Source organism: Trachemys scripta, chromosome 3 (assembly GCF_013100865.1).
Source record: "Trachemys scripta elegans isolate TJP31775 chromosome 3, CAS_Tse_1.0, whole genome shotgun sequence".
In the NCBI taxonomy this organism is placed as follows: Eukaryota; Metazoa; Chordata; order Testudines; family Emydidae; genus Trachemys; species Trachemys scripta.
Genome location: NC_048300.1, coordinates 185758515 through 185783885, shown reverse-complemented (window position 1 = coordinate 185783885; position 25371 = coordinate 185758515). Strand labels below are relative to the sequence as shown.

At 42.6% G+C, this 25371-nt stretch overlaps 1 protein-coding gene across 3 annotated transcripts in view; it reads right to left on the bottom strand.

Annotated features, from left to right (window-relative positions):
- Window positions 1-25371, bottom strand: part of KLHL29 (kelch like family member 29) — a 547902-nt gene that overhangs the window by 8918 nt on the left and 513613 nt on the right. For all 3 annotated transcript variants that reach the window (XM_034766597.1, XM_034766598.1, XM_034766596.1), the window contains 2 exons: window positions 20112-20305; window positions 5296-5440 (listed from right to left, as the gene is read on the bottom strand). In XM_034766597.1, coding sequence (XP_034622488.1) covers window positions 5296-5440; window positions 20112-20305 — 339 coding nt within the window. The remainder of the gene's footprint in view (window positions 1-5295; window positions 5441-20111; window positions 20306-25371) is intronic.

The following is a 25371-nucleotide window of genomic DNA, read 5'->3' as shown; positions in this document are numbered from 1 at the left end:
TTCGCAGGTGAGTGCCCTAAATATTGAGCTATGGGACATTTTGATCTGTGGCTCCCTCCGTCTCTCCTGTTGAAGCTGTGCCATCGTGGAGCAGGGAGACTGGCCCTTGGATGAGTGCTCTATTCTCCAGGCTCCAGCGTCAGTCTCACTCTGAGTATTTATCCACTGTGGAACAGCCTCAATAGGAGTGACTGAGGGACCTCCACATCAGAAGATCCCGTAGCCCAGTGTGCTAGGGCATGTACCTGAGAGGTGACAGATTGCCAGAGAAGTAATTTGAACAGCGGAGGGGGAACTTGAATTAGGTGGTCTCCCACATCCCAGGTGAGTACCCAAACCTTTGGGCTAGAAGTTAGGAGGGAACTCTTCCCCCACAGCTGTTTTGTTAGGCAGCCTCTGAGCACACCAACCGGATCAGACCCTGCAGGTGAATTGGGCTGCTAAATGCCTGTATTCCCTTGGCTTGTGAATCGCTCTGGGGCTTAGGTGGCAGATAGGCATCTGGACGCTAGAGGAAGGCAGCAATGCACACACCCAGAGGCAGAAACTTAGGTACCCAAAGAACTGGGTAACTGCAAGAACTTAGGCACCAAGTGAGTTTAGGCATCTACAGAGTTTGGCAGTTCTGTGGAATCACAGCGAAGCCTAACCCTGGGACTTGGGCGCCAAAGTACTTCTGTAAACCTATACCTTAGCCTTTCTTTTACTCTTTACTCACCCGCAGGACAAGAGAAATACTTACCTACTTTTCATCAGAGGCTCTTAGTGCACTTTACAGAAGTACTATGTACAAGTGATGCATTAGGACTCCATCCCTGGTTTGTAAATAAGTGTGTGAATTTGTGTGCACTGCATGAGCCATCTTGGTTTTTTGCTCTACTGCTTTTGTGAGCAATTGTCTGATTCCACCCACAATAATTCTCATCTCTTTGAGATCACGTGCTTATGTTACAACCAATGATCATTAAGAAAATATAGGAAGTATATAATGTTTAGGACAGGAAATGAATAGCTTATCCAAGTGCAGCCTCAGAGGGGTGGAATTTAGGCTCTGATTCAAGGAAGTACTTAACGGTGCGCTTAAGTCTTTCTCTATTCAGAAAAGCAGGTTAGCAAGTGGTGGGTGCTTTCCATAATCAGGGCCCTCGTTTGGCAGAATATCAATTGCCTAAATTGAAATTTGGCTATGACATTGATTTTTAACATCCACATTCTCACAAAGACATCTAGGGGCCTTGCACATCTCATCCAAAAAAGACCAACCCCAGCAGCACCGTTGCTTCGTGATGAAGCACTGTCAGTACTAACTCAAAGAGGGAAGAATCCTACCTCCTGAATCATCAGCATTACTGTCCACAGCAGCTAGGTCTTGTGTTCCTTAGAGATCTCCCATTCAAGAACTCACCTGGCCCAACCTTTCTTAGCTTGTGAGGGTTACACAAGACAGCAGCACAAGATGGTATGGCTACAGGCTACTATAAATTGTGAGACTTATAAAATTCTCTATACAAACTGGCCAAAAACCATTCATTCTTGGCTGGAAATTCACAACATTTGGAAAAAAAACGTTCTAGTTGTTTCTGAGGTTATAAAAAGACATTTTTAAATGGCTGAATTGGTTTGTCCTTGTGCATCATATTCTGGTTAACTGAACATTTCAAAACTGTTTTTAGTATGCGGAGATACTGAGAATGGGCACAGATCCACACACACTAATTTAATTGGAACAGATCCAAAAAGACAATTAAAGACTAGCAGGTAAATATACATAGAATTTCTTTAAAAAAAAAAAAACCTTCCTCTTTCAAGTATTTACAAGTAAGAAATTAATCCACAAATAATTAGGTTTTGGGAAAATCTGACTAAAAAGAGCAACAGAAGGATACTCACAAAGTGGGCTAATACTTGGATGGGGCACCTCCAAGGAACACCCACTTGGAGGTGACAGTTTAATGGATGCTAATCTCCACAAGGCTCTCTCTGAATTTCGTAACTTTGCTAACTGTGCTAATTTGGTAACTCTGCCCATGTTTACAGAAAGTTTTGAAGCCAAGACACTATGTTTTAGAAGGCTCAAGGTCCAATGCCCAAGTTTTCCATAGGTTTTGTTAGGTGTCCCTGTGTTGCCGCAGATGTTATCTTTCAAATTAGATAAAAAATCAAGGTCCAGACCACTCATGGTCATTAAAGATGTGCTGGAACTTTTTGTAGTTGCATTGTTAGTGCTGGTGCCTTTGACATATTCTAATTATTATCTATCTAACTATATTTCCCCAGTGCTTTCAGTTAGATAGTGTTCCTAAACTGTTGTGTAGTGTTCCTGTGTGCTGCTGAACAGCTGCCACACTTCAACCCAGAGGTGGCTGCATTTTAGTAGTAGCCAAGGCAGTCTCTGTGCATTATTTGTATATCAGTTATGCTTTAATGCACAGTGAGATCCTTCAGGGCATAAACTGCTATATAAATGAAAGATGATTATTATTAGTCCGTTGCTGTGATTTTAATCAGCTGTCCATTGTCTCAAGTCCCAACCACACATTTCCTTCCAGATCTGCTAGAAGACTTAGGTTTTCCCTCTCTACCACTTTTCTCCCAGCTGTAGAAAAACTGACACTGCATGCTGAAAGGCCAGCTTTTAAATTTGTGGGCTTGAGAAGTAGGCAACTATTAAGAAACCATACTCCATAACCACAGCCACCTGGGAATTTCTCTCCAAACAAGCTGTACTCTAACCCATTTCAGTGTCTGAAGTTAATCCTAACTTTGTAACAGGAAATGAATCGGCTGGAGAGCCATAGCTAGTGCCACAAGTTAGCAGGCCCACTAGTTAAGAAGTGAAGTTATGCTTCACTGACCAAGAACCAGAATTTATTTAAAAGGTGAAGAAGAAAAAAAAACCCTAACCCCACCATGTTTGTGTTGTACTGTTCAGCCTGAATCTACGTTTTATTAAGGGTTCCCATTCGGCAGAGCCATATAACAAATCTTACTGGCTAAGAGTTGGAGAAGGAGCCGAAACTGCTTTTCTGTGCCTGTTGGGAATTGCTGGTACTAAATTAGCTTCTCTGGAATCATTGCTGGCCCCACCGTGCTGCTGCAGTTACCCTGTGGAGAATCTCTGTAACACAGCTCTATTTGCATGCAGCCTGAATTCTAAGTAAGTAGGAAAATGGAATTTTTAATCAGACACAGAAACACATTCTGTATTATTTTTGCTTGGAGAAAAATAAACCCTTGAAGAATGAACTGGAAAGGGAGGATAGCTGTCTGCAAAGGGAGGACTTCTGAGCTATATGGAGCAGGGGAGGCTTTTTTTTCCCACTCTTTTGCAGTGTGGAGGGAGGTGACCATCAGGACGGTGCAAAGAGCGACAATCACAGCTCCCAGCCCGTGTCTGCTGCTGTCAGCTGTGACTGCAGCAGAACATGTGGTTGGGGGCCTCCAAACATCCAGCAGTACAAATACAGGCTGAAAATGAGACCATGATCATGTTGCTAAACACATATTTTCATGCTGTTTGGGAAACTCTAAAGATTCAGTTCACCCTAAACACACAATAGGAGATTTTCTATAGGCACAAAGGCCACTTATGTGTCTAACTCCCATTGACTTTCAAAGCAAGCTTGGTATATAACTACCCTTTGTGCCATTCAAATCTTGCCTCAGGTCAATACCAAAAGTCTCATTGTCTACAATGGGATTACGTTTTGTCCCAAAGGCATCCTGAAATTGATATTTCTTTTGCTCATGATTTGGGGATCTGATCAATTTATTTTAAATTGTCATTAAAAAAGAGATTTAAATTGACCTTTACATTTTTTGACAAGTCACCCCTCCCATGCTATACGCAATCACACTAGCTAGTTATTAAAGTGATAAAAACCTTCTGGTTAAAATATAAAAATGAGGTGCACAAACTTTTCCCAGCAAACCAGGCTTTGTATGATCCTGATTGAGGGAGGACCACATTAACATGTGGTTAATTTTTATGTTGTTAAATAACATCTGCCTTTATTTATTTATTTAAATCCTAGATAATGAGGCAACTCATGTAAACTGCATCACACCCTTTAGTTCTGGTTTACAATCTTTAGAGAAAAATATCATTAACTACTGTCTGAACACAGCGGGGTTCTCCTCAATTCAATTTCACTCTTGTTAATACAGAGGAACAATGAAAATCTGTAATTAGCACAGAAGCAGCAGGAACCCAGTGGCATTGGCTGGAAGTTGGTGTGTGATTTTTTTAATCTGTTTGCTGCAGGACAAAATTCAGCTCAGCAGTCAAAAAGATGGCACTCTCTTAAATACAAAAAATGTGGAACTGACATTTGAAATGGCTCTTTGGATTTTAAGGTGTTTTCTGTCCTTATTTTGAAACCAAAAATAAAATACAAGAGGAGTTTTAAAAAATATAAACGTTTAGGCATGTGTTAGCAGTGATGCAGTGTGGCTCCATAGCTGTCTTGGTGGTCAGGAGAGGTGGCTTCTATGGCTAAGATTTTGTCATGGTTATTTTTAGTAGAAGTCATGGACAGGTCATGGGCAATAAACAAAAATTCATGGACGCTGGGACCTGTCTGTGACTTTTACTGCTGCAGCTCCATGGTTTTCCTTGCTACCATGGTGGCTGGGAGCTGCAGGGCTCTCTCTCCTCCCTCCCCGCCAGGCTGTCCCTGGAACCCTGAGGAGGGCCCCCTGAGGAGGCTGTCACCTGTCCCTGGAAACCTGCAGGGAGACCCTGAGGAGACTGTCACCTGTTGCTGAAAACCTGCAGGGGAACCCTGAGGGGGGCTGTCGCCTGTCACTGGAACCCTGCCAGGGCCCCGCTGGCTGCCAGCTCCAGTCCCGCAGCCCCAGAGACTGAAGCAGAAAATGTCAGGGAGGTCTCTGGAAAACAGGGATTAACCTCCCTGACAAAAATGTAGCCTTACCCATGTGAACTGAATATTATCATCCTCATTTTACAGACAGGTAAACTGATGCACAGAGCATTTGTATGGCTTGCCCTGAGGTCATGCAGCCTGTCAGTGATTAGAACCCAAGAGTTCTGCCTCTCCCAGTCTCACATTGCAAATCATGGTACTTAAATATTAAGGGACAAATGTTCAGTATGATGCACAAGGGCATTAAAATACATCCCTAAATATGCATAATGAAGATGAATAAAAACATATTGTATACATCTCCCTTCCCCCTGCCACTCTCACTATTATTATTTAATAATCATTTTCCCCCCCCCCCCAGTAGAAAATACTGAGGCACTGGTAATTCAATCTTAATGGTTTTTCTCACCTGCAGAACTGCCTGGAGTGGTTCATGTTGGGACCTGCTTTAATATTGCCTTTCTCTGGGTCATAGATGGTGGTTGCTCTTGCGTAAGCTCCTCCAAGAATAAAGATGAACCCATTGAGAGTGACTGCAGGAGCATATTTGTTATCTGTCAATGGAAAGCAATACTGAGATCAGTTTCTAGGCTCAGGTTTGGAGTTGGTTTTGTTTATACATTCCCTTTATTTAGAGATAAGTCACGTTTCTCTAAACCTCCAAGGCTAGGGAAAGAAAAATGAGGAAGTCTTTTTTGTTTTCTTTTCGTTTCTCCTAAACTTCTCAAAGGCACTTTTAAAGTTCATCAGTCCTTCATTCCCCAGTAAGCCCCTCCTCCCCCCTTTAAACTGGTACAGTTACAATTATCCTCTCCAAACCCTAATTGAGCCACAGTGAAAGCTCTGTTCTTGTATCTGAAATTAATGTGTCAACTTGTTGCAGAGTTTTGAATTGCTGCAAATCTCAACTCACTTTCCATTTCTGAGCAGTGACTCAGTACAGATGAATCCTAGAGCAAAGAATCCCACTTCTTAATAGTATTAAAAAATAGATTATCTTTTGTATTCCTTTGTTGCTTGTGGGTGGGGCCCAACACATCTAAGCATATTTTCTGGGGCCTAACATTTCTCCCTTAATCTTTCCTACATACATAACCTAGAGCACGATCTGCAGCTGCCACTGACTTCAATTGGAGTTGTAAGTGCTCATCATTTCTGACATGTTAGGCCCCCAAATGTCCTAAACTGATTTCTGTTGAAGTTTCCAGGGAATGCTTTAACACTGAGGAGTTACCCGCAGAGTTATCAGACGATACTTGGTAAAGTTAACCATATCATTATTTTAATAAATAATATCTGAAATGTAGCTAGCAGACTTATTCCATATATCCCTATTATAACACATTATATGCTTATACATTGGGAAACTTTAACAATGCTGGTTGCTATTTCCCATGCCTGGTGTTTGTCTCAGGCTATTTTATTTAACATTTCCGCTAAAATGGGTCCAGCAGTTTCCAAGAACGAGATTGTTGTTCTGCACATATTAAAAAACTTCTCAAATCTTGAGTTGAGAAGTTCTAGCAGCTCCATGCTTTGGAGCAGGGACTTGTAATTTGGCAGAGTGGCAGTCTTTGTGTCAGGGACAATCCTTTTGTTGGTCCAGTGAAAAGGTGCCCAAATTTGGCCAAGTTACAAGCCTCTGAAGAATCTCAGTTTGCACATGTTCAGTAGAATTTGGCAGCTAGTCTCTGAAGATTCATTCTGCACTAGGTGAGAGGGAGAGGCTGGGGGCGGGGCCAGTGGCATATTATCGCCTAGACCGACAAGGCCTAGGCCTAGGGCGGCAAATTTGCAGGGGCGGCAAATTTATAATAGCAGCATTTTTGTAATCGTGGCATCAGTGATGCCACAACTCTACCAATCATAGTGTGTACTGAAATCACCAATGATGGCACAACACCATCTAGTAAACATACTCACGAGAATCCTAAACCTTAACAATATGACCGGAAGGAAGAAATTAAGCGGTTCTCAGTTTTGGATCCATGCGCAGTCCCGCGCTATAAGCGAAATCGTGCTATACAGATGCGCGTTCAAGTGAGAGTCCGCTGTACTTGTAATTTTATTTATAATAAAACTTGTAAATATTCAATTATTTTAATAATATTTAGATTCATTTTAGTTCAAACAAATTTGTAAAAAAAACTAAAATAAGTTCATATGGGGATGGAGGCGGCAAAATCATTAATCTGGCACTGGGCGGGGCTGAAGGATCTGTAACCACTAGACCACACGCTCCTACAGAACCTGCAATTGAACCAAGGAGTCCCAAGTCTTAACATTTCTTTGTGGGTCAGCAAATAGCTGGGAAATCAATAGCAAAGTATGTCTCCATCCCTCTCCAGTGGCAGGACCACATAGACAACACAGGCGTATGCTGCATTAGTTACTGAGGTAGCTCAGGTGGTAGTGGACTGTGCTGTGAATCTAGAGATCTCAGCTCTGCATGGGGAGTCAATATGGTTCCAAGTGAGGGAATTTGTTTTTCCTTTGCATTTTTAATTTTTTTAAAAAACAGAATGTTACATACAAAACAAACACCAAAAACTATGTTAAAAGAACATTATCAAGGTCAAAGCACTCACAAGTTAGGAAATGCCAGAATTAAGGTTGCCTGTTAAACCTTAAGTCAGCCCTCTTGTGTGTATGCCTTATAGTAGTACGTGAGTATGTCTTTAAAATCTGTATTATACGGCATATGCACACGGGACAGAATTAAGGAAACTTTTATTCCCCACTTTTGAGTGGACTTTTTTATTTCAATGTGAGTTGCATGAATGCTTAAAGGTAAGCACATGCTTATGCACTTGTCTTGAACAGGGCCTAAGTTAGTTTCCTTGCAAAGACTACACTGAAAGTAAGTGGCTGTGATGTGATGCATGCTATTGTTCAAGTTTTAGCAGGAAAGACTCCTGCAAAAAGTTGGGCTACAGCATATGCTCAAACTTTTAGTTTCAGCCTCCAGGGGTCATTGCATGTCAGCTGTCTGTAAGCAGTTAGTAAAGCAAAAACAACGAGGAGTCATTGTGGCACCTTAGAAACTAACAAATTTATTTGGGCATAAGCTTTCGTGCGCTAAACCCCACTTCATCGGATGCATGAAGTGAAAAATACAGGAGCAGGTATAAATACATGAAAGGATGGGGGTTGCTTTACCAAGTGTGAAGTCAATCTAATGAGATAAATCAATTAACAGCAGGATACCAAGGGAGGAAAAATAACTTTTGAAGTGAAGTGGTAAGAGAGCGGCCCATTACAGACAGTTGAGAAGAAGGTGTGAGCAGGGCCGCCCGGGGGGATGGGGGGGCAAGTGGGGCAATTTGCCCCAGGCCCCACAGGGGCCCCCACGAGAATATCGGAGGCTCCCCCCACCTCCCCCTTCGCCTTCCCCCATCAGCACGCTGCATCCAGGAGCGGCCCTGGACAGCGCTGCAGCAGCGTGGCTCGGGCCGTGCCTGAGGTCCTCCAGCTCGGAGTCGTGTGGTAAGGGGGCGGGGCTGCGAGCTCCGGGACGCGGCTCACTGAGGTGGGGGTAAGCAGCATGGTAAGCGGCTCTGAGCCAGGCAGCCCCTGACCCCCAGCTCAGAGCCCAGCCCCTCTGAGCTGGGCACCCCCGGACCCCATCCCCCCCCATCCCTGACCCCCAGCTCTGAGCCCAGCCCCTCTGAGCCGGGCACCCCCTACTTTAATGTTTATAAATAATGTATTTCATGTATTTTCAAATTATTAAAAATTAATTTTTGAATGTATTTCACTGGTTATTTTTTACATTTCCAAATACATGTTACTATAGTATTGCAACATTTTTTTATGGAAGGGGCCCCCGAAATTGCTTTGCCACAGGCCCCCTGAATCCTCTGGGCAGTCCTGGGGGTGAGTAACAGTAGGGGGAAATTAGTAATGGGGAAATTAAGTTTAGGTTTTAGTTGGGGGCTGTAGGTGATGGCTAGTGGTGTTCTGTTACTTTCTTTGTTGGGCCTGTCTTGATAGTAGGTGACTTCTCAGTACACCACTAGCCGTCACCTACAGCCCCCAACTAAAACCTCTTCAGCGCATCATCAAGGATCTACAACCTATCCTGAAGGACAATCCCTCACTCCCACAGACCTTAGGAGATAGGCCAGTCCTCGCCTACAGACAGCCCCCCGAACCTGAAACAAATACTCACTGGCAACTACACATCACATAACAAAAACAACCCAGGAACCAAACCCTGCTACAAACCCCGGTGCCAACTCTGTTCATATATCTATTCTAGGGACACCATCATAGGACCTAACCACATCAGCCACACCATCCGGGGCTTGTTCACCTGCACAGCTACCAATGTGATATATGCCATCATGTGCCAGTAATGCCCCTCTGCCATGTACATTGGCCAAACCGGACAGTCTCTACGCAAAAGCAACCCCCATCCTTTCATGTATTTATACCTGCTCCTGTATTTTTCACTTCATGTATCTGATGAAGTGGGCTCTAGCCACAAAAGCTTATGCCCAAATAAATTTGTTAGTCTCTAAGGTGCCACAAGGACTCCTCGTTGTTTTTGCTGATACAGACTAACAAGTCTACCACTCTGAAACCTGTCACCAAGTGTAGAAAGTACTGAAGTGGCTAAAGCAAGTTACTGGAAAAAGACAGGAGGAGTCTGTTGCTAACCAAATATCTATATGCATATGTCGAAAAAACAAATTACCCTTAGGAAAATGTCATTGCTCTTTGTGATTTAAAAAAATAATAATCATGTAATAGAAAGGTGGGAAGAAACTAATTCACTTAGAAGACAGAACAATATCTTCTCAACTCCACTAAGCCATTATAACAGCAGAAAGACTTATCTGTCTCAACACCTCTTATCCCAACTGTTTCAAAATCAAAATGTGTGTGTGTGTGTTCTCCATATTTAACTATCAAATTTTTTCTGGTCTCTCTCTGGCTAACATTCTGCAAGAGAATATATACAGCCCACAAAAGAGAGCTCAGAATTAAACTTCCAAATCTCACAGGAAAATTATTTTGGGCTTCCTCAAGGCAGAAGTAATAACTTCTCAAGAGGCTGAATTCCTGCCTTCATATTCCTATTTATCAGCAAAAAAGAGGAAACCCCCTTGGTTATTTAAATAGTGATATTTTTCTCTTTTTATATAAGCAGATAGGCTGGTTCTCATTCTTTTGCTAGAGTCAATCAACTTTGATTCCTATCACTATTTTCAGTATTTCACCTATTCATAATCTTTTATTGTTTTCAACTTTAGCCACAATTTCTAAGTAAGTACAAAGTAAATTTGAGAGGTTTCAGGAAGGAATACGTTCATAGCAAGCAAACTCTTGATCTCTGGTGAGGACTTATATTATAAAAATATAAGGGAACCCCACAGAGATGGGGATCAGAAAAGATATAAACCAACGTATTTTGTATTACTGTGGCTGCAGTAAACTCCCACAAGTGGCACTGATTTATCTCCAAACTCGTAATTTCCCCCTAGATGTCATGGTTTGATAACCAAACGTTTCCAGTTTCCTCCAGGTGGATGGCAAATATCCATCCTTAGCTCCTACATCACTTGGATGGCACCAATTCCCCTTCCTTTCTCAATTTTCCTCATCAAGGTTGGATAACCTTATTCAAACACTCCACATGCTCCATTTCCCCCCCCTTAAAGGTTACTTGCTAGCAGGTTAGTGACGAAACCAGATGCTAATTGTCCAAAGCCATGTTTTGACTGGGCCTTTTTGATGATGATGATAGATGTGTCGCTGAGCTCCCATGAACAGACAGCTTGGGACCCATTACTGAGGAACAAAACCAAAGCACTCTATATATTAAGTGGCTAGTGGGGGAATGGGTAAATGGGGAAGGACAAAAAAAAAGGAGGAGGAAGGGGTTAGTGTGACCAAACGTCCCGTTTTAGCCAGGCTAGTCCCTTTTTTAAGCCCTGTCCTAGCCGTCCCGAATTTTTTGGTAAAAACTGGCCATTTGCCCCATTGCTCTTGCCAAACTGATCAAGCTGGCAAGAGCAAATGGGACAAATGCCCATTTTTTCAAAAAAGTGGGGTGTGGGGGAATGTGCACGGGTGGGGGGAGGGGGCAAGCAGCAATGCCAGTCCCTGCCTTTGGGAAATATGGTCAACCTAGAAGGGGCTGAAAGAGAAAAGCATTGTCCTTCCCACAAAGAACCCTTTCAGCAGCAGTTTGAAGACATCTGGACACTTTAATCCACTGCCCAGTATTCCATGTATAGTTTTTGCAACAGAAAGTTAGTTGAGATTTAAATGCAAAAAAAAAATAAAAAAAAAAGTTAGGATTTTTTTTTTAAATGGTAGGAAAAAAGGTCCACTGCTTTATTATTTCCCCTATCATTTTGCTAAGAACTATTGTTCAAAGTGAAAGAACTGCATAACTCTGTTCACTGCAATTGTTGCTCTTTAAAATAAAGGGGTAGTTTAAACTCAGTGAGTGATATTCTTTTAGCAGTAAGTTATTCCAGGATGTGGTTTGTACTTGTAGGAAATCACTGGGCAGGTGCGCTTCTTGGGTGGTTGAAAATCTAGCCTATCTGAGACATATACCAATAACCTCAAAATAACAATATGCTCCCTCTGTTATGGCTTATGGCTACAGTATCACATTAATAAACTATATATTCAGTAAGACAGAATTCTAAAATGTCTTCCTGCACTCTCAGCAACTGCTGAAAGATCTTACATTGCATTCCAAACCAGTGCTTGGTTACAGCCTGAAATGGTATTAAAATGAATGGCGGAAATGATCCCTATTGTAAACATCTTATTGAAATCACACCAGCCAAAACATTTTTTTTTTTCAAAAAAATGCTGGCACACCACTGTATGATTGTATCCAGATATTATTCCTACTGAATAGTCCACTGAATTCCTTATGAGGTGAATATATGTATGCTTATGAAACAGACTGGAAAACTAGTTAATGGAAACCAAATCTGCTTTTAAAACTGTGTCTCCACTTCTCCCTGCATATCTAAGGCAGAAAAACTCATGCCTTGTGTAGCAAATCAACATACAGGAATGGAATAAGATGACATCCCTCAGCAGCCCAGAGACTGCAGTCTGATTCTTAACATAGCTTGTGAGGTCTGAACTGCAAATATTGTAATTAGCAGCCAGTTCTCAGATTTCAGACATTTGGCAAGGAGCTGCTGCAGCTCCTTGAAGCCAATGCCCTCGTGGGAACAGGAGGGAAGGAGAAAATGGGAATGAGTATTATACCACTGACCAAGCACACACCCAGCTTCGAATCAATGGAGTGTGCACCAGAGGTGACAGTGCAGAAAATCTAAAGAGGAGGGGTGAGCAAATCTAGGGACTAACCCAAGGGGTAAGAAACACACACTCCATGCTCATCTAAACCAAATAGCTAACCGGCACTTGCTCCCTCTCTGTCTAATATAGGATTTCTGCTTACTATGTGTAGTAGGTCATGATGTTCTGTAATTTCAGAGGACAGGTAATACACCAGAGGCACTTAAATGAATCCTTAGCAAAGTCTCTTGCCTTCAGTCACAATAGTACCTTTTTTCTGTATGAAGGAAATTACTCTTGTATTTTTCAAAAGCAAAAAGCCTACCTGAAATAATTTGTTCAGGTCTGGACACCAACTAACCCAGAAAATGCTGATGAACTGGAGGGAGTTAGAGGACAGCAACAAAACAGACCATGAGGCTGGAGGGATTGACTTGTGAAGAAAGACTAGAAGAGCCGAAATGTTATCAGCTTTGGTAAACAGAGACCTTAATAAATATTGAAACACCAAGGAGGGAGAGGCATTATTTAGAGTGGTACATGTGGATTATAGCTAAGTGAAATGAAGAAAAGGAAAAATTAGGTTTAACACTGGGAAAAAATTCTGAGATCTAGTTGGGTGTAGCATAGTTTCCCAAGGGACACGGTGGAAGACACATTGCTTGATACATTTAAAACTAAGCTGGATGAAGCACTAGAAAATATGCTGTCTGGAACAGTCCAGCCCTGGCAGAAGGATGGACTAGGGCAGGGGTGGCCAACCTTGGCCTGAGAAGGAGCCAGAATTTAACAATGTACATTACCAAAGAGCCACAGTAATACGTCAGCAGCCCCTCATCAGCTCCCCCACCCACCAGCAGCACTGCCAGTCAGTGCCTCTCCCTCCCTCCCCGCACCCCCTGATCAGCTGTTTTGTGGCATGCAGGAGGCTCTGGGGTGGAGAGGGAGGAGCGAGGGCATGGCAGGCTCAGGGGAGGCACAGGAAGGGGTGGAGTGGGGGCAGATCCAGGGGTTGAGCAGTGAGCACCCCCCGGCACATTGGAAAGTTGGCGCCTGTAGCTCCAGCCCCGGAGTCGGTGCCTATACAAGGAGTCACATGTGGCTTCAGAGCCACAGGTTGGCCACTCCTGGACTAGGGAGTCTTCTGCATGACCTTCTTGTCTCTACTTTCTCTGATTCTGAATTTCTAAGAGAAAATCACAGGAATTGTTACTCCTTTAAATTAAACAAGGCAAAATAAGCCCTGGAATTATGAAGTAGAAATGTACAGACATGGTTAATATTGTCTTCAAAGTGTTCAGGACAGCCTTAGTGCTCTGACTGAACACTCAGGCTGGGCATATAATTAGCCGGTTGATTCTCTCAGACATTCCTATGAAGCAGTGATGAAGGCCTCAGAGACCTGGCCTCAGATCTTTCCCTAGTATCTAAATTGCTGATTACCATGCGCTGTCTCAGCACATTCCAGAAAGCAGTGATACCCACCATGGGAGAAAAGGATGCCAAGCACATCTTTGGCCTACATGCAAACGCCTCTAGTGCCTATCTGCCCTTTCTGAGGCAAAAGAGTGAACAACATAACCCTGTATACCTGAGATCCTCTTGAGAGAGACAGCCAGACATAAATTGAAATTATAGCTGGTGTTTCTCCTCAGGCCCTAAATGTCTTTCCTTATCCAACCTTACTGAAAGGAATCTAATAGAGTATTGCCATCTTCACCAAGAGAAAGTTTCCATGACAACACATCACTGAGGAGCTGGTAGAGACTTGTGCAAGCCCCTGGTTAGCAGAGACAGCCACAAAAGCAAAATTTAGGCTTCCATTTTAGTAAAAAAAAAAAAAAAGTACGTTTCTTGCAAAATGTGAACTGATATAAACCGACCCAGCCAGGGGAGGTTGGCAGGTGCAGCAGGAGAATGGATGAAGGGGAAGGTGTGTGCGTTGGGGTAAGATCCTGCCAAACACTGTCTGTGTGCCGAGGAAACCACTGAGCTTGGGCACAGCCCCTCAAATCCTTAGGCCAGCTCTGTTTATAATGGTGTGATCATGGTAATAAGAATCTGATACAGGAGTTGGGGGGATGGAATTATTTGATAGGGCCTGACTGGAAATAGTAAAGCGGGCTCATCCTGTTGACAGTTTCAGCCCTCTCAGAGGGTGGGACTGAGCTGACAGGTTGCACCAGCTATTGCCAGGGTATTGTTGCTACTGGGTAATCCTCTTCTGTGTTTCTATGCACCTGCCCCCACAAGCACTTTCAAGAGCACATGGGAGACATCAGATGTAGTCCCATGACATCATCCTACATGCAAGAAAAGGAAGCCAAGCAGTAGCTGCACTGAATGGCAATCCTGCAGCCCCTATCCCTTCCTGCCAGTGCTTGCCTGCCCAGTCTGAAGAGCTGGCATTGGGAAGGATCCTGGAGCCCTGTTCTCTCACTCTACAGCCAGAGGAGGCCCATCCCCATCCACCAATCTGGGGAGAACTTCCGCCATCAGGGGAGAGCTACCCACTTTAAGAACAGAGGGGGCACTCCACCAGTGAGGCAGCTAGGGAAACACTTGCCAGAAGCGAGTCCTAAAGTCACCACCCCTTGCCTCCATGGGGGGAACCTAATGATCCAAAGATGGACATGGTATAAGAAATTAGATTTAGACTAGATACCAGAAACGTTCATGGGTCCCTGACCTGTGCTTCCCCACAGCACTCACCAGATTTTAAAATTTAACTATGGTGCTAAGTAAATAAAACTCCTATTTTGCATATAAACTGGGTGGGTCGCTTTAAATGGAAAACCCATTCAGAAACACAAATCAAAACTTATAGCTGAGTTAATGTAGGCAACTGGTTATTTGATATTGCATAAAGGGTACATTTTAGTGCCCTAGCATTAGACACGAAGTGAACTAAAACACAAAGTGACAAGATAATTATGCTTATTTACAATCACTGACTTCAGCTTGTCTACAGCGGTCTTGTTAAAAAAGACAAGCCTTAGGAAGTTGTGCGTGAAATACATTTTCTTCAGCGCTGTAAGGACAGCATAGCAAGAAATAAAAACGTAAGCAGTGCAAGTATGAATGCTTGGTTGATTTTGTGGCACTACAGTTACCAGAATTGTTACTAAGTGGCAGCTTTGTTAGATGTTAGAGACTGGGAAGAAGAGATGTGAGACTGTTTAACTATAGAATCCTGCCAATCAACATCATCTCAAGTCCACAAAGGGTATGTCTACTTTGCAATTAAAAACCTACAGCTTGCCCAGGCCACTTATTTGGGCTCAGGGGTTTCGGGCTAAGGGGCTGTTTAATTGCGGTGTAGATGTTCAGGTTTGGACTGGAGCTTGGGCTCTAGGACCCTGCGAAGTGAGAGGGTCCCAAAACTCAGTCTGCAGCCCACGCCTGAACGTCTACACCGCAATTAAATGGCCCCTTGGCCCAAGTACCGTGAGCTTGAGTCAGAAGCACGAGTCAGCCACAGAGTGTCTAACCGCAGTGTAGACAAAGCCTTTCAGACTCCACTGAGTATATTTCCAGGTCTGCAGTCATCAAAAAGTTATTACTGCCTGATAACTGTTTCGTGACCTATGGGAAACATGCTTCAGTCCTACTGCACAAGTATCTCATTTGGTACACTTACTGGCAGGCTCAGCAGAGAAGCCAGGGATTAAAAGAATATAGAGCTGGGACTACCTTCTTATTCCTAGGACAAATCCAAGTGGCATAGACTGGAGGCAGATTGGCTGAGCTGTGTAAAAGAGCTCACACTATTGCTGCCTATGCAGTATCTGTTCTATGGAGGGAGGAGTTTGGTCTCCAGCTTGTTTCACTAGCATTGAGATAATTTAAAACAAATCTCAACATTCACGACAAGGTTGGCTTGGATAGGTTAGCACACAACTTTCTGGAAGTGATGGACTTACAAGTATGAGCTACCATATGTCATACCATTCCCAGAGAGTAGTTATCAGTGGTTCACAGCCATGCTGGAAAGGCATAATGAGTGGGGTCCTGCAGGGATCAGTTCTGGATCCGGTTCTGTTCAGTATCTTCATCAATGATTTAGATAATGGCATAGAGAGTACACTTATAAAGTTTGCTGATGATACCAAGCTGGCGGGGTTGCAAGTGCTTTGGAGGATAGGATTATAATTCAAAATGATCTGGACAAACTGGAGAAATAAATAGGATGAAATTCAATAAGGACAAATGCAAAGTACTCCACTTAGGAAGGAACCATCAGTTGCACACATACAAAATGGGAAATGACTGCCTAGAAGGAGTACTACGGAAAGGGATCTGGGGGTCATAGTAAACCACAAGATAAATCTGCTCAACAGTGTAACACTGTTGCAAAAAAAAAAAAAAAAAAAAAAAAAAAGGCAAAAATCATTCTGGGATGTATTAGGAGGAGTCTACTTCCAGTCTACTCCGTGCTGATTAGGCCTCAGCTGGATAACTGGGTTCAGTTCTGGGCACCACATTTAAGGAAAGATGTGGATTAATTGGAGAAAGTCCAGAGAAGAGCAACAAAAATGATCAAAGGTCTAGAAAACATGACCTATGAGGGAAGATTGAAAAAATTGGGTTTGTTTAGTCTGGAGAAGAGAAGACTGAGAGGGGACATAATAATAGTTTCCAAGTACGTAAAAGGTTGTTACAAGGAGGAGAGAGAAAAATTGTTCTTAACCTCTGAGGACAGGACAAGAAGCAGTCGGCTTAAATTGCAGCAAGGGAGGTTTGGGTTGGACATTAGCAGGGCCGGCTCTAGGCACCAGCGTTCCAAGCATGTGGGCACTCTGGCTTTTTTTAATTTATTTTTTGCTTTGACGGCAGCACTCCTCCCCCCGCCCTTTTTTTTCTTGCTTGGGGTGGCAAAAAAGCTGGAGCCAGCCCTGGACATTAGGAAAAACTTCCTGTCAGGGTGGATAAGCACTGGAATAAATTGCCTAGGGAGGTTGTGGAATCTCCATCATTGGAGATTTTTAAGAGCAAGTTAGACAAACACCTGTCAGAGATGGTTCAGATAATACTTATTCCTGCCATGAGTGCAGGGGACTGGACTAGATGATCTCTTAAGGTCCCTTCCAGTCCTATGATTCTATACTTGCCCTCCCTGCATTCTTGTCATTGAATACCTTGGAATCACAGACTGGTTTTAAATTAGTATTACTGGTTGTGGAAAAGCCCTTTACAGGGTTGGTCCTGGTTACATTCAAGAGCTGCTTGTATTCTGGGAATCCGAGCACATATAACACTTATTTAAAGAGTCCATTATCTTATCTAAGGTCAAGAGAGCAGCACATTTTTATTATGGGCATGAAATATGATCTCTACTGGAATTAAACCCATTTTCCTTTTATAAAAAGACCACCAAGTCCCATTCTCTCTGTCTTTGTTTTTTGCATTGGTTTTTAAAGGTTCATCATATTGAATGTGGAATGTCATTCTGTACAGTGTCCCCCGAGCTTTAGTGGGAGGACATTTTATCAATATGGTTACTACTACTACTACTTCACAGTTGCAAAAATAAAGTATATTTTCAATAATCTCAGGACCTTTTGGTTAAGATCAAGCATAGTATAACTATCACAGATGTCCTCCAGTAGGGGAGCAATTTTTTCAGTCTCTTGTGTTAAATGACTTTATAAATTTGCAAATAATTTGGTAGTATTTATTTCCCAATAAAAATCACAGCATGTTACACTTTCAGAATATTGTTAACTCATTACCTACATTTTCTCAAAAAAAAAAAAAAAAAAAAAAAGCACAATTACTATTCCCCACCCCCATCGATGGTTTTGATGTATTTTTGTTGGGAAATAATACAATTTATTTGAAAATGTATGATGTACCCATCTTGGGATATTTTTGGATGATTTTTCCAAGCACGCACGGCCTTGACACCTGCTAGACAATATAACGAGTCCAGGGAATGAATTCTCAGCTCCTGTGGCACTTGTACTATTTTGGTAAGGAAAAAGAATACTTTTTTGCATAATACATTCATTTTTGCAGTATGCTCTGAGCACAGAAAAACCTCATAATGTCACTCAGTCGATTATAGGAACAGCAGCCGTTGTGTCCATGTGATGGAAAAAGCCAGGAAATAGGTTTGTTAGCATTGCTGTAATACATAAATATGATTGTTGGTGGTTGATGCCCTCCCGCTGGGTGCTTCATGCTACATCACATGCATGTCATGTTACGTTAGACTGGACACAAAGCACAGCCAGGGAGAAGGAAAAGAGCAATGCTATATCCGCAGGGGAAGCTATAAACACAGATTTTATAGGGGAAAACTGACTCCCCAAAACTTGCTTCTTCCACAATGCCTGAAATAGGGATGTAGTAAATAAATAAATACATAAATAAAATAATAATAATAATTAATATACAGAAAGGGGGGAAAGTAGTTTATTTTGGACATCCATATGTGCTTGGGCCTCACCTGAATAACCATCATTGTAGTGCTGCACCCTACTGTTGCATCCTAGCTAACACTGAGTTTAAAATCTTTAGGCAAGGTACCCTTGGTTTGAAGTTTCAGAAGAGTCCCATGTTCAAAAGCAATTTAGGTCTGTATCCTCAAAGTTGTTCCGGTGCTTGGGAGTTAGGTGCCTAAATACGTTTGAGGATCTGGGCCTCAGGAAACGAAGTCCCATTGAAAGTCAATGCTATTTAGACTCCTATATGCCTATGTCACTTTTGAGAATGGATCTTAGGGTATGTCTACACTGGAGCTGGAGAGCTGGAGGTGTAATTTTTCAGCCTTCATAGACATACCTGTGCTAGCTCTGATGGAGCTAGTGTGCAAAAAAGCAGAAGTCTAGCCACTGTGGCATGAGTGGTGGGAGGGGTTAGCTATTCTAATACATACATAGGCTCTCAGATGGGATCATACTCAGGGCAGCTAGTCCATTTCCCCACTTGCACCACTCCATTTTTAGCATGTTAGCTTGATCATTGCTAATGTGTGTATGTCTATTTGAGCTGGAAATTATATCTTCCAGATCCAGTACAGACATACTATTAGGCTTCTAAGTCACTTAGGGCTAGCTCTGTAAAGGGATGTAAGTGTCTAAATGCCATTTTAGGTGCCTAGGTGCAAAATTTAGATCCTCAAAACCTCTACTTGGATGCCACCTAATGCAGTAGGCACCTATGATAAAGTCCCCCAGGGGCCCTAATTTCTGCTGGTGGACATGCACAAAGCCACCTAAGTCCTGACACCCAAGCTGCTTGGCACCTAAGTCCCTGCTCTGATGACTATTTATGGATTTAAAAGATTTAGCCGTTAGGTGCTTTTGAAAATGTTAGTCCCCATGTCTTTCTACATGCTTTACAGTCCCCCTTGTTCTGTAAAGCATGTAGCACTCTCCTGGGCACTGTAAACATAACTAATAAAAACAGTGCTGGATCTTCATAGTCCACCTATCTTGTGGATTTTCTATCCTGCAGGGTGAATTCCATTGAACAACATCTATGAGTTACTGCAAAAAAGACCTTCGCTTCCTTTGGGACAAGAGGGATTTCAGCAACAGTAATAATAATCCATTAAATGAATGGCATTGTTTTAGGCATGAAGTGACATTTGATGGCATAACAACATTTTAGCGGACTGTATAATGTATAGAGTATCCATATCTGTGTTACTTCCCTTTCTGTCCCCACCATGAACCCACCCCCTTCTAGCTAAATAACTAGGGGGATTAATGAGTGTCATTTGCCTTGAGTGAAGGATCCAGACCACTGCATCTCCAGGTTAATATATTACATACTGCTGCCAACCCCGTCCAACATTGCTCTTACAAACACCTTTTCCTCAGCCTTATATTAAAGACATACTTACATTGAGCCCCTTTGGTTTACTTATTTTGTGGTACAGACATTTATATCATGACATTTATTTCTTTTTCAAATTGTGAAATGCTGATCACTTACCGATCATTGGAGACTCTATAAAACTCCATGCATTAGTCTGAGGGACATATGACTGCAGGACTCCAGCGGCACGACCAGCTTCATTCACCCCACCAAACACGTAGATCTTGCCACCACAAACAGTGGCAGCTGCAGAATGCACGGCCTTTGGCAGAGGAGCAATTGTCTCCCACTGATTGGTGATTGTGTCATACCTAAAACAAAAGCAATAGGAATAAGTCCAGATAATACGGCGATGGATGTGTTGTAAATGCATGACAGATTGACAGATAAAACAGACTGAGAGATAGGCAGCTAGGCAAACAGATAAAACAGACATGAAAACATACCTTCTAACACTAAAGCAATCCAACTGTTTTGGTAGATAATGCCATTAATGCCACTTTCTATCCTTTGAAGAAGATAATGATACAGGCAAAGAGAAAACCAAATCTATTTCTTCATATGCCTCTCAAGCCTAATTATAGCCTGGGCTAAAGAAACTTAGGACACCTTTGTCAAGATGACTTCCACTAATTAATTTCTACTAATTGGAATACAGTAAGATTATTCTTGCAAATCAGTGTGGTGATATCCAACAGCAACCAGAGGCAGGGAATTGTTAATATACTTAAATTGTTTAGCTTGTGAAACTCATCACATCATCAAACATAATGCAACATGATAGCTCTTTTTACTCTAGTTAACTAGCCATTAATGCACATTTTGTGCATGTGTAAATTGGCTTCATTTAATTGCCACTGTATGTAGCAAGCTACTACTACACTTCATTGCAGGATATTGCAAATGTTAATGGGGAGTTTGCTACTGGAATAAGATTTCCTCATTGCATCCATTTTTAACATGTAGCGCAACAGAAAAGAATATTCATTAGAGCACTAAATTAGTTTTAAGGTCATCAGTATCTGATTTAATTAAGCCATTGACCATAAGGATGTGCAGTTAATAAACAATGGATTAAGATTCATTTTAGACAATGTCACAAGATCAAACATCTATTTTTTTAAATAATGTGGCAGTGATCCAAAGAGCTCCAGTAAAATGAGCCTTGGAGACAGTGGAAAACAACATGGTTCAATATTTCCATGTAATGGTACATTCAGTCAAATAGCAGTTGCCTAACTGGTAGTAACTCGGAGCAGTGGATGACAAACACACAAGCCTTCATCACCCATTTAGAGCTTTGGCACCTGATAACAGGATGGATACTTATAACATGCAAATACTCTAGATTCCTGGTCTTCAGAATCTCTTTCTGAAATGGACATATTTATTCCTAGTGATATTCTCCCTTTGTGACACATCTCTCAGTCTGCCAGGGTATATCTACACAACATCGGGGAGTGAGCCTCCCAGTCCGACCCTGCAGACTAAGTAGTTTGAGCTTCTTAAGTCTCTCTCTGGCATGTTTTCCAAACACTAGATCATTCTGGTTTAACTTCAGTCAGCTCCTAAAGTGTCCACACAGGGATTTGCACCGGATTAACTACATTGGTTTAAAACCAGAATAAAGCTAAATCAATGCAACTTTCTTGTGTAGAGAAGAATCACAACCAGTTCATGCCTTGGCTTTCTGCTCCTTTCTATTTACATTATTCCTTTCATTCTTGTTATCTCCATCTTTAACTTACCTGCCACTTTTACAATAGTGGTGAGTATCTTCTGACACTATGTTCAACGGCTTACAGCCAAGAGAATTAACCTAAAAAATATCCACCTTGAACTCTTTCCTTGACTCAGACCTCTCATTTGACTCTGCTGTTTACAGTACTGGATCCCATCCACCCAAAGGTTTCCCTCTGCAAAAGTGCTCACAGTACTTCTGGCTCTCTACTATGCCAATGCTAGCTCCTGCTTCCCTGTTTCCAAGCCTGTCCACACCGTTCTCTGGTGGCGGGCCTACCAAAACACTGTGGGTCTATTGGCCTCATCCCAGTTTATGGACTAGACCTGCAAAATAAAAATAACCCTCCTTGTTTTGAAAATTCTGCATTCCTCAGCTTTCCCTCGTAGGACTGATCTTTCTCTCACCTCACTCATCTCATTTAGCATGTGCTCTTCCAGAGCAGCTCTCTGCCTTATGAACTCTCCACTCTTTTCATACCTCATCTGAAAACACGTTCCCCCCCCCCTTTTCCTCGGCCTCTTAATTTCTCTCCTTCTAAGGTTAAACAGCCTTATGACTGAATGCTTTAATTTATTCACATTATAAAGTCTTTATGCTATCATTATCAGTAGTTTATAGACCACCAACCCTTCATTATCTTGTACATTATTTAACTTTGGAATACAATTTTCAGGAAGGATGCAATACAAAATAAAGCTTCATTGTGTAGTATCGATCTGCACTCCAAATGGCTCACATGATGTTTAAAATCAAATTAATGGTTTTGCCTTTTTCATTTCCTTCTGACTGTTCTGGATCTTAATGAACTATTCTTAGACAAGGTTCTAGATGTAATTTTGTTAAGACATCAATATAACAGTAGGTTCTGAAACTGTGTGTAGAGACAATTACAAATTATTTTTATATTTAATTTTTTAAACTGTATTCCATGTGCACATATAAATCAAAGTAGTCAGCCAATTTTAGATAAATCTAGAGGCCCTGTATCAGAACAACATACTTCATCGTTCAACACCCTTCAGACAGATAATTACTATGAAGTATCAAAATCCATAAACATTTAGTCATATATATAGTCAGCATATGCTGCCTTTTCAGCTCTCACATATTAAGAAGCCCCATCCATTATCTAGAAACCCAGTTCATAGATCCTCTTCTTCCCTCCATCCGTTATTTGTACACAAGCACAGAATACTCCTGGGGGGATTCTGCGGGACTGCGCACCAGCAGAAAACGCCCCTCTCCCCTCCCACCCCTGTAGAATTCCTGTACTTCCTTGCAGAAAATGTCAGGGAAGCCACGTATGTTTGTGTGGGGGGATGACCATCGATGCAGTTTTTTGGGGGGACTGCCCCTCCCAAACAGAGGTGAGGCATGGGGGGGGGAAATGGTTAAGTGCCACTGCCCCTCTCCCTCATTTCTGCAAGCGCAGAGCTGCCCAGCTGAAGGAAGGAGGCTGCATCTCGGCTCTGCTGACTCTGCAGCTAAATGCTGCCACCAGTGTCAGCTGTGCTCTCCTTTTGTGTGCTGGGATCCTTCCTGTTTTCTGTGCAACAGTGAGTGCTGGCAGTGTGGCTGGGTAAGGAGAGGGTGGGGGAAATGAGAGAAGGGGGTGAGGGGGTGGGGGGAAGAGGCAGTGGGGAAGGAAGGGGGGTGGAACAGGGCAGGGGAATGTTGGAGTGAGGGGAGGGGGTGGTGAAGAACAGAGGATAGGGAAATTGTGGGGGGAAGCGGGAGTCCGGCATGCGGTGTTCCCTCAGCAGAAGCTGGGGCTCCCTCGTTAAGCAGGCCCATTGAACCCTCACCCTAAGAAGCCCTATCCCCCTACATCTAGACCCCTTTTGATGAGCCCCCTGCCCCAGTGAGCCCCCCAAACCCAGACACTCACACCAAGCCCCTTCTCCCCACATCCAGACCCCCCCCGCTGAGCCCCAACCACTTTCACCTGGATCCCCTGCAGTGTCCCATTGCCCCTGCACCCGAAACCCCCCAACAAGCCCCTGTGTATCCAGATCTCCCATTGAGCCCCCTACACCCAGATTGCCCAACACAGAAACCTCTCATCCCACACCTGGATCCCCCCCAAACTAAGCCCCTCCACACTTGGATCCTGGGGGGCTGGCCCTGCCTACCCACACCTGCTGCACCTAGAGCATAGGGGCAGGGCCCTAGGGTGCTTCTGGGGCAGGCCCGGCCATTGTGCTGTGTCAGGGTCAGGTGCAGCCTCACTGCCGAGTCCCTGTACTGAGGGAGGTGGGGGCTTCAGGGTGATCTTCCACCTCAATACAGCCAGTGGTCTGTGCTCCCCACTGCTGTGCTGGAGCCCCATTTATTTACTGACCAATAAAATTTGCAGAATTTTAAAATACTGTGCGTATAATCTTTAATATTTTGGCACAGAGTTCCCTCAGGAGTAACAGAAGCAGACAGGTTGATGTGAAAATCTCTCACCTTAAACATCTAGGGACTTATTTCCTGTTACTCACAAAATTGCCAGAGGGGCTCAATTGAGAACTGTAGTGTCATTGCTATTTCCTTAAAAACCTTCTTCCAAAACCATAGCCCAACAATCCAATCCCACAGAAGATGAGTCTATGTGCTTAAAACATCCATTTCACAGAGTGAGTTTATGATTCAGCTCAGCTGGCACGTACACATTATTTAAATAAATTAATAAATAATAATAATGCATTACACATATCTGTCTATTTATATATCTATTTAGGTTTTAAGAAAGTTGCCCATCTTAGTGGCACATGCTTGGCTCTTTAAAGACATATTAGAAAACAAAGAATGAAATCTTGGCCCCAGCTCATAACAGTATCATAATGTATACTCGCAAAGGAGCTGACTAAAAATTGCACAGACAGTCTTAATTCTGGAACTTCCTAATTTCTGAGTGCTTGACTTTGCAACTTCAACATTCTTGTAATGCAGTGTTTTGTATGTAATACTATCTAGTCTGGATAATAAATGATCTAAAGGCATAGATGGTCTCCTGAGGCTGTATTTCTGTGCCCCATCCAAAGCAAACCGGCACATTCAAAGAGCAATGTCCAATCCACACTATAGTGGAAAATGTAATCTCTCTATTAGTGCAGGTCATAACCACACACCCCCTCACACAAGGAAGGAACTGGGAAGTTCTGAGTTGGGTTTTAATTGTGCATGTGACATCAGAAAATTGAGCAATTAAATTAACATTATTCTGAACATTAATGATTCTCCTGAAAGAGATGACCCAGATTCAAAATGCCTCATTGCTCATAGACTTGGAACAATTATTTCATCTACCTTCAATTTCCTGAGTACCTTCTAAAATTAGGATGTTGGGGCAATTGGGAGATGTTTCTGTTTGAATAATGTCAGTCTGTGGGTTGAAGTTTTTAAGGTGAACTTTTTCTCTCCTCACTTTTCCACTGTTAAAAGCCCAGAATGTCAATTCCAAAACCGAATGCACAACACACGTGCACACAAATGATTTAAGCAATGAAACTAACACACTCTTTAATCCCTCTACTTCACTTTAATGTTTAAAAACTGCTGATCTCCCAGCATAACCCAAAAGGGACACACAATCTAGGCATGCACTCTGTTCTACCGTTGCTTCTCATAAGTCACTTTTATCGATAA